Source organism: Silurus aristotelis (assembly GCF_946808225.1).
Source record: "Silurus aristotelis genome assembly, chromosome: 8".
Classification (NCBI taxonomy): domain Eukaryota; kingdom Metazoa; phylum Chordata; class Actinopteri; order Siluriformes; family Siluridae; genus Silurus; species Silurus aristotelis.
This window is the reverse complement of record NC_139581.1, coordinates 6,434,670-6,448,816: the sequence shown is the minus strand read 5'-3', so window position 1 is coordinate 6,448,816 and position 14,147 is coordinate 6,434,670. Positions and strand designations below refer to the sequence as shown.

Genomic DNA, 14,147 nt, shown 5'->3' with positions numbered 1-14,147 from the left:
ATAAGCATTTATTTTCATCAAGAATACCTTTGGGATAAAGATTGGTGGAGAACTGTAAAAAAAATAAAGTGTGTCTGGAATGGTGCAACAGTAGGAAACCCAAAACAACATTTATCTCGTTCCATCATTCCAGTAGATCAGATCACATGTCTTTACTTACGTGGTCACTGGCGTTAGAGAGATATGGCGTAAAGACAAGCCAGGAATAAGGCCAAGGAATAAAAACAGATGTATGACAGGGTCAAGTTAAGGTGAACGGATATTAGAGAATGGTTCCAGATACGTCAACCACAGGCACTAGCACCTGCTACCCTGTGCTCAGAAAAACATTGAGAGATAAAGTGTGTAGAGCATGCTCACCAAGGTTTTTGTGTTGTTATTATGTAGTTTTTTTGTGATTAAGTATGATTTCATGGAACATAGAAACCGTGTCAATATTTCTGAGAACCTTTGGCAATTAATATGGTGGTTAAAAATAGGTAGTTCATCTTTTATGCTGGTGTTGGGATTTGAACATGTGACCTTCCAAACCAGAGTCCAATGCCTTAACCGCTGAGCTTCCACCTCCCCCATATACAGTATCTTACAGTTTGGTACCATCTGATGTTCATCGGTCAAGAAAAAAGTCCAGTGCAAATCATTTAAGGCAAAATTCTCATCAATCTCGCTGTTAGCATTGATTTCATAGGCTAGTAAACATCTGTATGATAGTATATCTGGTTAGTATTTAATGTCTGTAAGTTTTGTCTTAAGGATTTAGAACTGTTTGGCATGTAAGTGCCATAGTAGCCATGTCCTATAGATTTTTTCTAATTGTATGCTAACACAGAGGTGCTAGTTTTCATGCTAGCACATTTTTGAGTATTTGGATCCTTGAGGTGCAGAGGCATTTTTAAGAGGATAGTAAATGTAATATATATTTTATTTATTCATACCATTACAAGACCTGCAACATGCTGAGTAAATAGAGGTTGTGTAAGTTGTACTGCGTAATGTGTGGAGACTGAAAATGCAGTGAATGTCTGTACAGGTTTCTGCATCTTATGAAAACTGATGAGACAAGCTGCTTCCTCCCAGTCGTTTTTACTAATACCGAGACTATTGTTTGCATTTAAAATAAACTGAATACAAGCATGTCTGATGAGTAATCTAGTAACTGAGCTTCTTATTTTGTTATGAGTGGCATAAAAACTGATCAATGACTGCATTAAGCTTATTTAAAAAGGCATTCGGTTTTAAAAAAGAGCATTGCACTTTCAATAAACATATGCTTAATCAATTTTTGCTCCAGAACAGCTAAAATATTTATCAACCCCAAAACTAAAAGGCTTGGCTATTGAGCTGAATCAGCATAAATTGAATTGCCCTCAGTGCCCCGTCTGTCTGGCCCTATGGACTTACTGTATTTAGCGCTGTTTATTTCTCCTTTGCTCTTGACCACACTGTTTACTGTTTAAGCCGATGAAATGTTCAATTCGCCTGTTGGAAGGCCAACAGCATAACTTGGGATGTGTTATTTATGTCATCGAATAACTCATGTAAAAAGCATGGCTTGTCTGACTGGTAATATCAAAACCCAGACAGTGTGCCTTCAATACATTTTCTTGCATTTTATGTAAATCTTGTAGCTAGAATTTTTGAGGAGTCATATATGGCCAAATGATTTAACAATATAAATATGATATATATATATATATCTGCATAATGTATAAACAGAAAAATGTCACATTTTGCATAAATGTGTTAATTCTGTACATTGCAAATCTCATGCTTCAAGCTTTTCCTTATCCATAACATTTGCTCAACTCTGCTGCATGAACATTTTGAAGGAAGGCAAAAACTTTTTCTTTTTCTGTTTTTCTTTTTTTTTTATTATCGACATTGTGATGACCGAACAAGGTCACTTTGAAAGTACAACCCTGTTATCCATATTATAGATTGAAAGTAAATGATGAATAAAAAGAAAAAACATAATAAATTATGAGAATATTCCAATAATGTTGACAAGTCTGCTAGTCAAAGTTTGTCTTATTGCTAATTTCATGGTAAAAAATACTCTAAGCAAGTTACGAGCGAAACGCAGCCATTGTCGACCAGGGAAACTTATGGAATATGTTATAATAATTATTCAATCTAAATATGTTAGAATGAAATAAAAATGAGTTAGAGTTACATGAGCAGGCCAAACACAAAAACATGCATAATAATGTGTGCAATATAATACACACATTTATGACTGTTCATGTGTAATAAATGTCTTTTATGTTTTTTTTTTCCCAGGAAAAGCCTTTAACTAAATCATTGCAGAGGGGTGAGGATCCACAGTTTGACCAAGTAAGTGTACTGAGCTGAACTGATCCCTAGACTTATCATTATATAGATTTAAAGATGAGATTCTACATACACAGACAAACAAATACATCCATGTGTGATATCCGAGAAAGACCTAAATGTCAGCTTCTGCAGATAGAAACCTTTTAACCTGAGCTGCTCAGCCAAAGCAGGCTTTATACTGTATTTTTTAAAAGGCTAATGGATTGCTCTGACCCTCGACAGTGGAGATGTGGAGATTATTTATAAATAATGAATAAAATGCCAAGCATGGAATTAAGGTATAGTTCTGTTTTGTATGAAGGCATATTTGTTTAGTTTCTGTGTCTTTCACTTTGTTTAATGTACTGTATTTTTCAGACTATAAGCCGCTACTTTTTTCCCACGATTTGAACCCCACGGCTTAAACAACGAAGCGGCTAATTTATGGACTTTACCTGGGTTTTTCCCAGTTTCATCAAACTTCAAGCCAAAAAACTGAACCCTATAACATGAGACCAATGAAATTTCCGAACGGAAACGAAAAAACTTACTTCACCTGTGATCTGGGCTGGACGGCTTCTGGAGAAAAACCTCCACCGGTGTTGATTTTTAACGCACGACGATGCGAAAAGATAAACTCCTGAAAGAAATACAGTAGTTGTGAAAGGAAGGAGGAAGACAGTAAACAATGACTTACTTGGTACAAGCCGTTGTAACGCGTTGAGTCTGGGTGAAGGGAGAGCTCGCTAACTCCAGTTGCAACAGAAATCATATAAGCACAGACAGGTTTCCAAAACTTGTGCTTTTTTAATTTTCTTGGCAACAGGGAAAACTACGGGTTAGTCAAAGAAACTTAGAAATGAGCATCAGAAAATAATGAGCACATAATCCTCAGTCTCACACGCAGTAATACCGGGAGAATGCAGTGACGTGCTGTTTCCAAAATGGCGCTCTGCTCTTAAAGGAGCCACAACATATTTCACCCGTTACACCGTGTAACAGACACTGTCTTTCGGTAAAGCCTGTGTAAAGTTCATTAGTTTCAGTGCGGCTTATACACAAGGTGCGGCTTATTTATGTTAAAAAATAAAAATATTTGTAAAATTCAGTGGGTGCGGCTTATACAAGGGTGCGCTTTATAGTCCGGAAATTACGGTATGTTTAAAGAGAAAAGGCAAAGCAAGTTACTCAATACTTGTGACATGTACATTTTAGCACAGTGAAATGTTAGGAAGCTTGGGTCAGACATGATAAAGCACCCCCTGGAGCACTGAGGGTTAAGGGCCTTGCTCAATTGTTCAAGAGTGGCAGCTTGTCAATAGTGGGGCTTGAACCCCCAGCCTTCTTATCAGTAACCCAGAACCACTGAGCTACCACCTTCTTCTAAGTATACGTTTTGATGAATAAATGTAAATAAATAAAAAGAAAAAAGAAAATTTTTTTATACATTCTTAATTCTGATCTATAAGAAATGACTGGATAATGGATTTAATACATTTTCTTTATTATTAGATGTATTAATGTTGAATAGAACCTGCTTTGTTGGCGCATTAAAAAAAAAAAAAACATTCAAATGCAATTCGTTGTATTTTTAAGTTCAGGTATGTGTGTGTGTGTGTGTGTGTGCGTGTGTGTGTGTGTGTGTGTGCGCGTGTGTGTGTGTGTGTGCGTGTGTGTGTGTGCATGTAAGCGTGTGTGTGTGTGTGTGTGTGTGTGTGTGTGTGTGTCCCAGGTAGATAGCAGGCTCTTTCAGGGTTTAGAGGGTCGTGGACGTGCGCGTGTGTGTGCATGAATGCTTGTGTGTGTGTGTGTGTGTGTGTGTGTGTGTGTGTGTGTGTGTGTGTGTGTGTGTGTGTGTGTGTGTGTGTGTGTGTGTGTGTGTGTGTGTGTGGTTCCTGGTCTTTCAGCTGACACACAGTAAGATTATTCTTCTTTCATGATGAACGGTTCTGTGTTCTCCTTGAGCCCCGAATCTTACTTTCCATTCTTATCCTTTCTTCTTTTTTCTTTTCTCTCTCTCTACTTCTTCCATGTCCTCCTGTCCTAACTATATACTGTACATACCTGCCCATTTGCCCCCATTTGATTTTCTTTTATTTCACTTTCTTTCCTTTTCTTTTCTTTTCTTTTCTTTTCTTTTCTTTTCTTTTCTTTTCTTTTCTTTTCTTTTCTTACCCTTTACACTCTTTTTTTTACTTTCTGTATGTTCTATTCCTGTACCTGATATGTTTCTTGGATGTTCTCATTCACTGGGTCTGTCCATTTCCTCAGATTGTCTTCAGCCCCTTCTATTTTTGTAATGACAATTAGACACTTTAAAACCCATATTTTGTAGTACTAAATCTTTGGAGAAGAATAAATGGACTTTATTAATTCCAATAATTAAGGAAGAAAATGTAAAATTTGTCACTGCAACATTTTTGCACCAGTGGCTGCTGAAAATGACATTAGAAGTTAGAAGAGTTAGGATCGAACATGTGACAAGCAAGTGTTTTTTACATTTTTTATTTTGAGAGCCAATCAGGTTTTTCAGTATAAAAATATGGGCGATTGCTACTCTTTTTTAGTTTATGATCACAGTATGATGTGGCTGCAAATATAGTAGCTGTCTTGAGGCAATTGAATATTACTTTAAAACAATAGTCTCAGTATGAACAGTAATGAGGTAAATATATTTTGTTACTGTACTTAAGTAACATTTTTGCATATCTGTACTTAACTGAAGAATTTCCACTTGGGGAGATTTTAACTTCACTACATTTTAAAGTCAAAGATCTTACTTTTTACTCAACTCCATTTTGCAAAATCAGTCGTTTCTTTAGATTTTTTATTGAATAAAAACATAACTGGTCAAGTGCGCAACAAGCCAGCAATCAGGTTCGAACGTGTTCTTTGTTTCGAACTTGTTTTGATTGCCGCTTGATGGTATCTACTTATCACGAACATACAGTTCAGAGTCAGTTCAACAGCAAGCAGAAAATTTTTAATGGAATAAATGATGGAAGTAACTCCTTACTCGAATTCGCCACAAAACCCGTGACCTTAATTACGTGATTTTTTTAAGTAGTTGAAAAGGTTTTGGGCTCATTATTATGAGTCATTATTATTATTCTATTAATAGATTGTTGTGCTGAGAGTCACATCAGAGTCTTTTCACATTAATTGACTTAATTAAGAAAGCGTCTTGTGACAAAAGTAATATTGTAGTAATGGGGGTAGAGGCGATAAGCGGAGGCGGAAGGGAAAACTCGTTTTTTACTATCACTCCTGTACATTACGTATGCCTAAACTTTAAAATTTTTACTTATTTTTCTTTGCTTATCTTAATTTTCCTCACAGTCTTTGCATTCTGGCCTCACTTCGCCATCTAGCAAAAAGATAGATAGCAAAAAACAAAGCAAAAAATCGACCGAGTGACCGCTCGTACCTCGGAAAACTCGTACATTAATGCACTCGTAGGTCAAGGTACCACGGTACTTTTGTACTTTATGTACTCAAGTAAAAGTATAAAGGGACACTTTTACTGGAGTAATATTTTACCTACTGTCTCTCTACTTTTACTCAACTACATGGTTTTGAATACTTCATCCACCACCACCACTCGGGATAACTAGCATTAAGCAGTTAGCATGAAAAAAAAAAACGTTCACCTTGTCCACCAAGAATTTTGCTTTTGGTCACACCTGGGACAGATCAAATAGTACAAAACAAGTTTGCTACACTGATATGGAATGTAGACAAATAAAATTCACTATTATTAGTGTTTAACAAATGAGGTCATTTACTCCTTCATTCAAACAACAAACTAGACTGCAATGGCTAAATCTCTACTAAACAACGAGCTTACCTACCAGTAAAACTTCAAACCAAGATGACTTATGTCTGGAGTGGCGCGGGTATCCTGGGGCTCGCAAATGGATCTTGCAAAGGGTTTTGAGATGGGCTTGTCCCTTTCTCAAACCTCACCTGCTTGGTCCAGCACTTGCTCGGAAGCACACCGTTCGGCGGTTTCTTCCCCCTTCGATGAGAGCATTAGCTCTGCCTCATTTTCTCCTCCGGTGTCAGAGCTCACTTCACCCGGAGTGTGGCTGCCTCAAAATCTTGGTTCTCTGGAGTTCCCCTCCAAGACATACGTAACGCTTCGTGTTGGTCCACCCTGCTGACCTTTGTGCGGTTCTATAACCTAGACCGTAGTGCCACTCCTGGCCCCTGAGTCCTCCTTTAGCTGTGTTCGACAGACACACACTAGGCAGGGACTGGTCAGACTTGCGTGATTGGACACTCGTTTCCAAAGCGTTTCGACGCAGCTCGAGTTCCTGAAAGGGAACGTCTCTAGGTTACGTATGTGACCCTAGTTCCCCCTGGCATCCCTGCAGCACTTCCCTCTCCCTTACAGAAGCTGCCGCTGCCTTCGATTGATATGCGTTTTATACTTCCTGGTCGTGACGTCACACCGCGGTTGACAGGGCAGCGTCCAATTTTTGACTGATTACACACATTACTTCGGAGCGTGAACACTCAGGCGCATTCCCAAAGCGTTTCAATGCAGCGTGTCGTCCCCTTAGGGAACTAGGGTTACATACGTAACCTAAAGACGTTCCTTTACGTCCCAGTCATAATGAAAACTGCACTTATTGTTTTGTCTGAAGGGATTATAATTAAAACTGATTTTTTAATTGGGACTGAAAATACCTAGAGTGGCGGTACAGTACACCAGTTCAACTGTAACCTCAGGCAATTTATTACGCAATATACAGAACAGTAAAGTGTAAAACTCTTTTGTCCACATCTCTAAGTTGCCTCCCCATCCCCAAAACCTTGCTGTTCCACACCTTGCTTCTCCTTTCACCCAGTGACTCATATACACCTGCCTTACTGTGGTTTCATGTCTCTTTCTTTCTTTTCTCCAGTTTTATTATATATTTTAACTGAAATATTATGACTGACTGGGATAAAAGTGCACATAAAGTGCAAATGGGACTACATATATTATACATGTAAAAATGTGTTTATTTTATTTAGTAAGTACTGTGAGATCTTTTACAGCTACTACTATTATTGTATGTGTATTGCTTTTTCTTTATTGAGAATTTATGATTATTAGTTGTTTTACTATCGATTTTTTCTATCTGTCTGTCTTTGTGCTTTCTAGCTAGCTAGTTGGGGAGGTGGTAGCTTAGTGGTTAAGGCATTGGACATTGGTTCAGTCATGAGTTCATACCTAACTGACAATACTGGGCCCCTAAGGAAGGCCCTTAATTCCATATCTGTTTCTTTTTTTTCTTCAGGGTAATTGTGCATAACATAAACATTGCATTAAAATAACATAAATGTTACACTGCATATTTCACTGTATAAATTCAATGCCTTCCAGCTGATCAGTACTATGAGTTCTCTGGCAGAGTACTGCCTGCCCTCTATTCTTCGCACGCTGTTCGATTGGTACAGGAGGCAGAATGGTGTGGATGATGAATCCCACGAGTACCGGCCACGTTCCAGCACAAAGTCCAAAAAGTAAGTACCCTCTTTCTTGAGATTAATAATGATAATAAGTGATAAATGAATGCTGATTGTTGTTGTTGAATTTAATTCATTACAGTATACAATTTTGTATTTGGGTGTATGTGGGTGGGTGTATTTTCTCTGCCATAGGGTGTATGACATGTCTACTGATAAATATCCCTGACCTAGCAGAAATAGACTATAACGGACCATTAAAATGTTCGCATTCAGGCCCGACTGGATAGATTGATTCAATGGTGCCAAAATAGCCCAGTGACATCACATGTCCAGCCCAACACAGAGTCATGAAGAGCTGGGTTTCATCACTGCAGAATAATATTTAAATCTCTGACTGAGGATTTTTTATCTCTTTCTTTCTTTCTTTCTTATTTTCTTTCTTTCTTTCTTTCTTTCTTTCTTTCTTTCTTTCTTTCTTTCTTTCTTTCTTTCTTTCTTTCTTTCTTTCTTTCTTTCTTTCTTTCTTTCTCTCTTTCAGTGATGAGCAGCAGAGAGATTATCTCCTGGAGAGGAGAGATCTGGCCATTGACTTCATCTTCTCTCTTGTTCTTATAGAAGTTCTCAAACAGGTACTTGATTCATTCAAACCAACACATGTGTATGTCACGTCATAATCTAGCATATAGATATTTTTCAGAGAAAAATGTCCATCAGACATTACCACAGAGTTAAGCACATGGAATGATGTCTGAATAAAAGTGATCTTAGTTTAGAAAATTGTTTAAAGATAAAACAATAGCTGATTTGAGGTCTAAATATAATTGAGTTTGAGATGGACGGATGGAAAACCTATGGATCTGGATATCCTTTTCCTACAGCAATGACTACTAACCTACACCCTAAACATACACCTCAACTTCTACCCTACACCCTAAACCTACACATACTGCTACAACCTTACATTTTAAAATTCATAATAACTTAATCTAAATATTTCAGCCTCAAGATGACTGATAGAATTAAGACACTACATTTTTGTTCCTAGAAAGTCTCTTGATTTGTTCTTGATGAGCAGATTTAGAAAACATTTAGAGTTTGAAATTCACCCACAACTGCTGCACTGTTCAGGTTCTATAACATAAATCATAGACACAACATGTAATGAGTTTAAAATAAGCTTTCTAATCATCATTTCTGTCTCCCTCAATTATTAGATGCCTCTCCACCCTGTCCTCGACACTTCGGTCCAGGAAGTCATTGACCTGGCTTTTAAGCACTTTAAATACAAGGAAGGGTAATTCAGTTCATCCTCCATCCACTACAAGCACTTCATACACTTCCTGTTTTACTCAGCTATAACATAAAAAATGTTGTTGTTTATTTTTTAATAGGTACAATGGTCCTAACATGGCCAATATGCACATTGTAGCAGATTTATATGCAGAAGTAATCGGGGTCTTGGCTCAGGCAAAGTGAGTAGATCACACATATACACACACACAATAAAAGTGATATACACAATGTATGCATGTATGTGTATATATATATATATATATATATATATATATATATATATATATATATATATATATATATATATATACAGTGCAACCTCGATATTCGCGGGGGTTACGTTCTATGACCCCCTTGCGAGTAACAAATAATCGTGAGGTTTTGACTCTCCTTTGGATGGTTCCTTTTTCAAGGGGAATTGTACATGTACTGTTGTGTAAACTCAACAAAAATTGCTTTATTAAAATTAATGGTTTATTTACTACTTCAAATGAATAATACACGAGTGTCGCGAGTGTCAAGGTTTCACTATATATATATATATTTATTTATTTATATATTTAATAAGTCAAAATTAAAAAGAATATAAAAATATTTAAATAAAATATACTTATATACTTCACATTATTTCTATTTAAAATTATTAATCCAGATGAAGTGTTTGCTTTTCTTCTCAATCCGTATGATAAGGAGCTTGAAACAGAAAGTCTTTATTAAAAGTTCCAATTTTTGAATTTCTGAGGGAAAAATTCACAAAGCTCCTGACTGCACTCTAAAGAAAACATTAGAATTGTATGTTAAAATTGACGTTTGGACTTAAAATTTCATTGTAATCACTACAATCTGTAGTCTCAGTAGCACATAATTCTGAAGATGGCTGATGGCTGATGCTAGTGCACATTTGATTGAGTAACCAACTAAGAACCAAAACTGTGAAGCAAGAAACATAACAATTACCATGAATATAAAACATGTAAACTATGAGAAAGGCTGTGGAACAAGCAAAGGCACATAAAGTACAGTGCTTCAAACAGACGGTGTTTTAACAACTACTTTGAAAAGTATAATACACAAGAAACTCAGTAACTTTAATTAAATGTAATTGATTATTTACTACATGTATTTCAATCCACTTCTGCTCTGCACAATATATTTAATTAGCTACAGGTTTGTACTGTGTTATGCAATGCGTTGTTTGCTTTTCTTGTTCATACACCATATTTTTAGTTGTTTGTTTTCTATTCTTCCTTTTTTAATCTTTGCAGTGTCAATGTTTATTTTTTACCAAAATAAAATAATTATGTACAATGTATTCATTAGTCATTTTTAGAATCCTGCGAAAAATATTTTATCCTACTTGACTTCATAATGCTTGTTGGTTTATTTGTCACTAAATAATTTGTCACAAGTGAACTATAATTCAAGCTGAAAAACTACTAAAACTGTGTTGTTTTTACTTCTTTTACTTTGCCCTGTCTCAGGTTTCCTGCTGTGAAGAAGAAGTTCCTGAGCGATCTGAAGGAGCTCCGTCAAAAGGAGCAGAACCCCTGTGTGATCCAGAGCACCATCAGTCTCATCATGGGTCTGAAGTTCTTCAGAGTGAAGATGTATCCTGTAGAGGACTTTGAGGCCTCTTTTCAATTCATGCAGGTATTGTAAAGTGATAAGAAAGTCGCAGAGTTTCCTGTAAGTTACGCAATGTATTTTCACAGCACAGTTCGTATGTAGTGTAACTGCAGTTATGAAATCAGTACCAGGCTAATTATAGCACAGTGACTTTGTTATATAAGAGTTAAACTGGAAGGATATGTAAGTTTGCTTCGGATGATTCTGTTTAGACATTACATTTTTAAGATTTCTTCTTTTGCATTGTTCAGGTCAATGTTCAGCTCAATTTGGCAAGTTATTAACCAGTTCGTTCAGTTGAAAAATACCTGTAGAAAGAAAAATCAGCACTGGTTTATTGCATCATGAGTGTCTGAATGATTGACACACTTCCTCAAACGTATCATTATTGGGGAAGTGTGAGCTCTATTTTTGTGTTCATGAGCCTCATGGAAAAAAAACAAGATGTGAGATCAGTGCATTGAATTGGTTTGCGCAAAAAATAAGTATATCCAGTTATATTGTCTAACTGATCAAATAAATATCATAATGTAATAGTAACATGAAACCTACTTAACATACCTGAAACAAACTTCACGTGATCTCCTATTCAAATAATTACAGAGTATTAAAACTTACGTGCCAAAAGCTCCAACAGCACAAAATAATCTCACACATACAGTACAATATAATCTCAAAAGTTTGTGGACACCTGACTAAGATCTTTTTTCAACATCCAATTTTCCACATTTAGTCTCCATTTGCTGTTATAATAACCTCCACTCTTCCAGGAAGATGTTTCACTAGATTTTGAAATGTGCTTGTGGAGATTTGTATGAGATTCATTCAGCCACAAGGGTGTTAGTGAAGTACTGATGTAGGTGAGGTGAGGAGGCCTGCAGTGTAGTCAGACTTCCAATTCATCCCAAATTTGCTCAGAGCTCTATAGATGGAGATCTTCCACTGCAACCAATGTAATGTATGTTCATGAAGCTGGTGCACAGGAGCATTTAAATGCTGGAAAAGTTTGAGTGTTGTAAATCAAGTGATGAGGTAATGTAATATTACCACATCCTATACAATTGTGTGCCTCCGACTATGTGGGAACAGTTTGGGGGGGAAAACATACGGCTGGGAAAGTCAGAAGCCCCAAATCTGTTGTTCATTCAGTATATTTATAGTTGAAGTACAGTGTCCTGTATGGAGTTATTGGTTATTTCATCTTTTGATTATATTAAAATAATATTTTTAAGAGTGGGATATAGTTAGCCAAAGACAAAAAGTACTGCAAAATTAAGGATTGTGTGTGTGTGTGTGTGTGTGTGTGTGTGTGTGTGTGTGTGTGTGTGTGTGTGTGTGTGTGTGTGTGTGTGAGTGAGTGAGTGAGTGAGTGAGTGAGTGAGTGAGTGAGTGAGTGAGTGAAGTGCAATCTTAACTGCTTATGCTATTGATATTCTGATGTAATTCCTATTTCTGACTCTGTAAATAGATAATAAAAGTATCTCAATACTTATTATGCGTTTGTACAAAAATATCCGAAAGCTACCTACATACAAACATTCATAAAGGCTTATTCCAACAAGACTAGTAATAGATTTGTGTCCTCTTTATCTATGTTCTTTTTTGTACTTCCTTCCAAAAGCATAAACAGTCTATGCATCTAATAATGGAATAATATATTTGTATTCCAGAAAGTAAAATCCATATAAATCATGCACAAAGGAGTCTCTTTACGTTCTTGTCGAGCTAATGGTGTGGGTGGAGTCATTAATATGGCTCAGAGCCGGCATATGAAAGCTCACCATGTTCTCTGTTACAGGAGTGTGCACAGTATTTCCTGGAAGTGAAAGACAAGGATATTAAGCAGGCTCTGGCTGGTCTCTTTGTGGAGATTTTGGTGCCTGTTGCATCAGTGAGTGAAAAAGTATTGGCTCAGGATCTGAAAAAAAAACCTGACAAACATGCATGTATACGGTCTAATTTGTACTTCTCTAAGTCAACCAGGATAAGGGTGTCTTCTAAAAGGCTAAACAAATGTAAATCAAGTTTACTCTTGGCAAATAAGTCAAATTTTGAACAATTATGGGTTTCGGCTTTTCCCTGAAAGTTAACAATTAAATTATTTCGGTATTTTAAACAGTACAAAACCTTTAAATGCACAAAAATACCATTTTTCTTTTCAGAAATTGTTTTTATTTTATTGATAATTGGCTTTTAATTCTAAATCCAAATAATGCCATCCTTAATACTTTCCTTTATGCATGGATCATTTAAATGAGTATATCTTTATTTATTTTTATAAATAAAAAAAGTACGTTTTTAGATCATTTTCAGTTCTAGCTCGATCAGATGTTTTACGGGAGGAAACAAACGAAATACTTGTAGTAAACAGGGGGTTAAGCATGTATATGCATGTTCTTATTTAAATCATTTATAGTTTATTATGTAGTCATTTATTAATTCATTTATTATTTGCTGTACATTTAAGAAAAAAAAAAGTTGTGATATGTATAAAAGCTAAAACATTGACTATATTATATTTATTTCCCTGGCTGATCTTTGTTCAATTGTCTATTGTTCACTTGTTTTATTGGCAGGCTGTGAAGAATGAAGTCAATGTTCCTTGTCTAAGGAACTTTGTGGAAAGTTTATATGATTCAACGCTGGATCTGTCTACTAGGAAGAAACACTCTCTGGTCAGATGCTACCTTAAGACTCTCTTTCTGCTGTTAAAAACCTCATCTTGTATTCATTAATTAGAAATGTTTGTTGCCTTGACATAGTGTAGGTCAACTAAGTTTAATAGCACCTAATATACCGTACTAAAATGTTATCAATGTGAGCAATATTAATAAAAATAGACACGCCAAATTTCTAATTATGTTTAGTAATTGTTTAGAATAAAGAAAGATGTGTGTATGGGTGTGTGTGAATTAGCGATTAGCATCCCCATAACTGAGGCCGATGCGATTCGCATTCAACATACATTCATACATTCAGCAGTTCAATGCAATGCGATGCAGGGAAAAAATATGATGCTATGAAATTCAATAGGGTACAGATGGTTCACTTATTTCTTTGGTTATCACAGATATCAATCAATCAATCTTAAGTGCCTTCTAAATTCTAACACATGACCCTCACAAACAGGCCTTCGCAGTGCAAAAAAAATAAAATAAAATAATAAAACCAGATGTTCATTTCCCGTTCTGTCTCCAGGAAGTTACAGCTCTAACTCTGCCATGTTAATCTGTATTCTATGTGACTCTCAGGGCACGCCTCGGTCTCTGTAGTGTTGTGATATGTCATGTTTACGTAGCAGCAGTGGTGCTGAGAGAACGTCCTTTAGAAACGAGGAGAAATCAATCTACATTTACAGTAAACTTCGGTCACAAATTATTGGTTACTTTCTAAATAATAAAAGTATAGCGCATCTGCTAATAATTACTTTTTTAAACGATGCATCACATCGCTAA

At 36.1% G+C, this 14,147-nt stretch overlaps 2 protein-coding genes across 11 annotated transcripts in view; one reads left to right on the top strand and one right to left on the bottom strand.

Moving 5' to 3' along the window:
- Positions 1–14,147, bottom strand: part of LOC310729677 (uncharacterized protein) — a 298,178-nt gene that overhangs the window by 152,384 nt on the left and 131,647 nt on the right. The gene's annotated exons all lie outside the window — the stretch shown is intronic.
- The window catches only part of frya (furry homolog a), a 90,679-nt gene that overhangs the window by 20,514 nt on the left and 56,018 nt on the right, over positions 1–14,147 (top strand). For all 9 annotated transcript variants that reach the window (XR_014534578.1, XR_014534579.1, XR_014534580.1 and 6 more), the window contains exons 3-10: positions 2,281–2,334; positions 7,688–7,827; positions 8,312–8,402; positions 8,988–9,067; positions 9,165–9,245; positions 10,548–10,716; positions 12,491–12,583; positions 13,269–13,367. Coding sequence is in view for 5 of the 9 variants with exons in the window: in XM_083547711.1 (XP_083403837.1) it covers positions 2,281–2,334; positions 7,688–7,827; positions 8,312–8,402; positions 8,988–9,067; positions 9,165–9,245; positions 10,548–10,716; positions 12,491–12,583; positions 13,269–13,367 (807 nt within the window). In the remaining 4 variants the exon portion in view is untranslated. The remainder of the gene's footprint in view (positions 1–2,280; positions 2,335–7,687; positions 7,828–8,311; positions 8,403–8,987; positions 9,068–9,164; positions 9,246–10,547; positions 10,717–12,490; positions 12,584–13,268; positions 13,368–14,147) is intronic.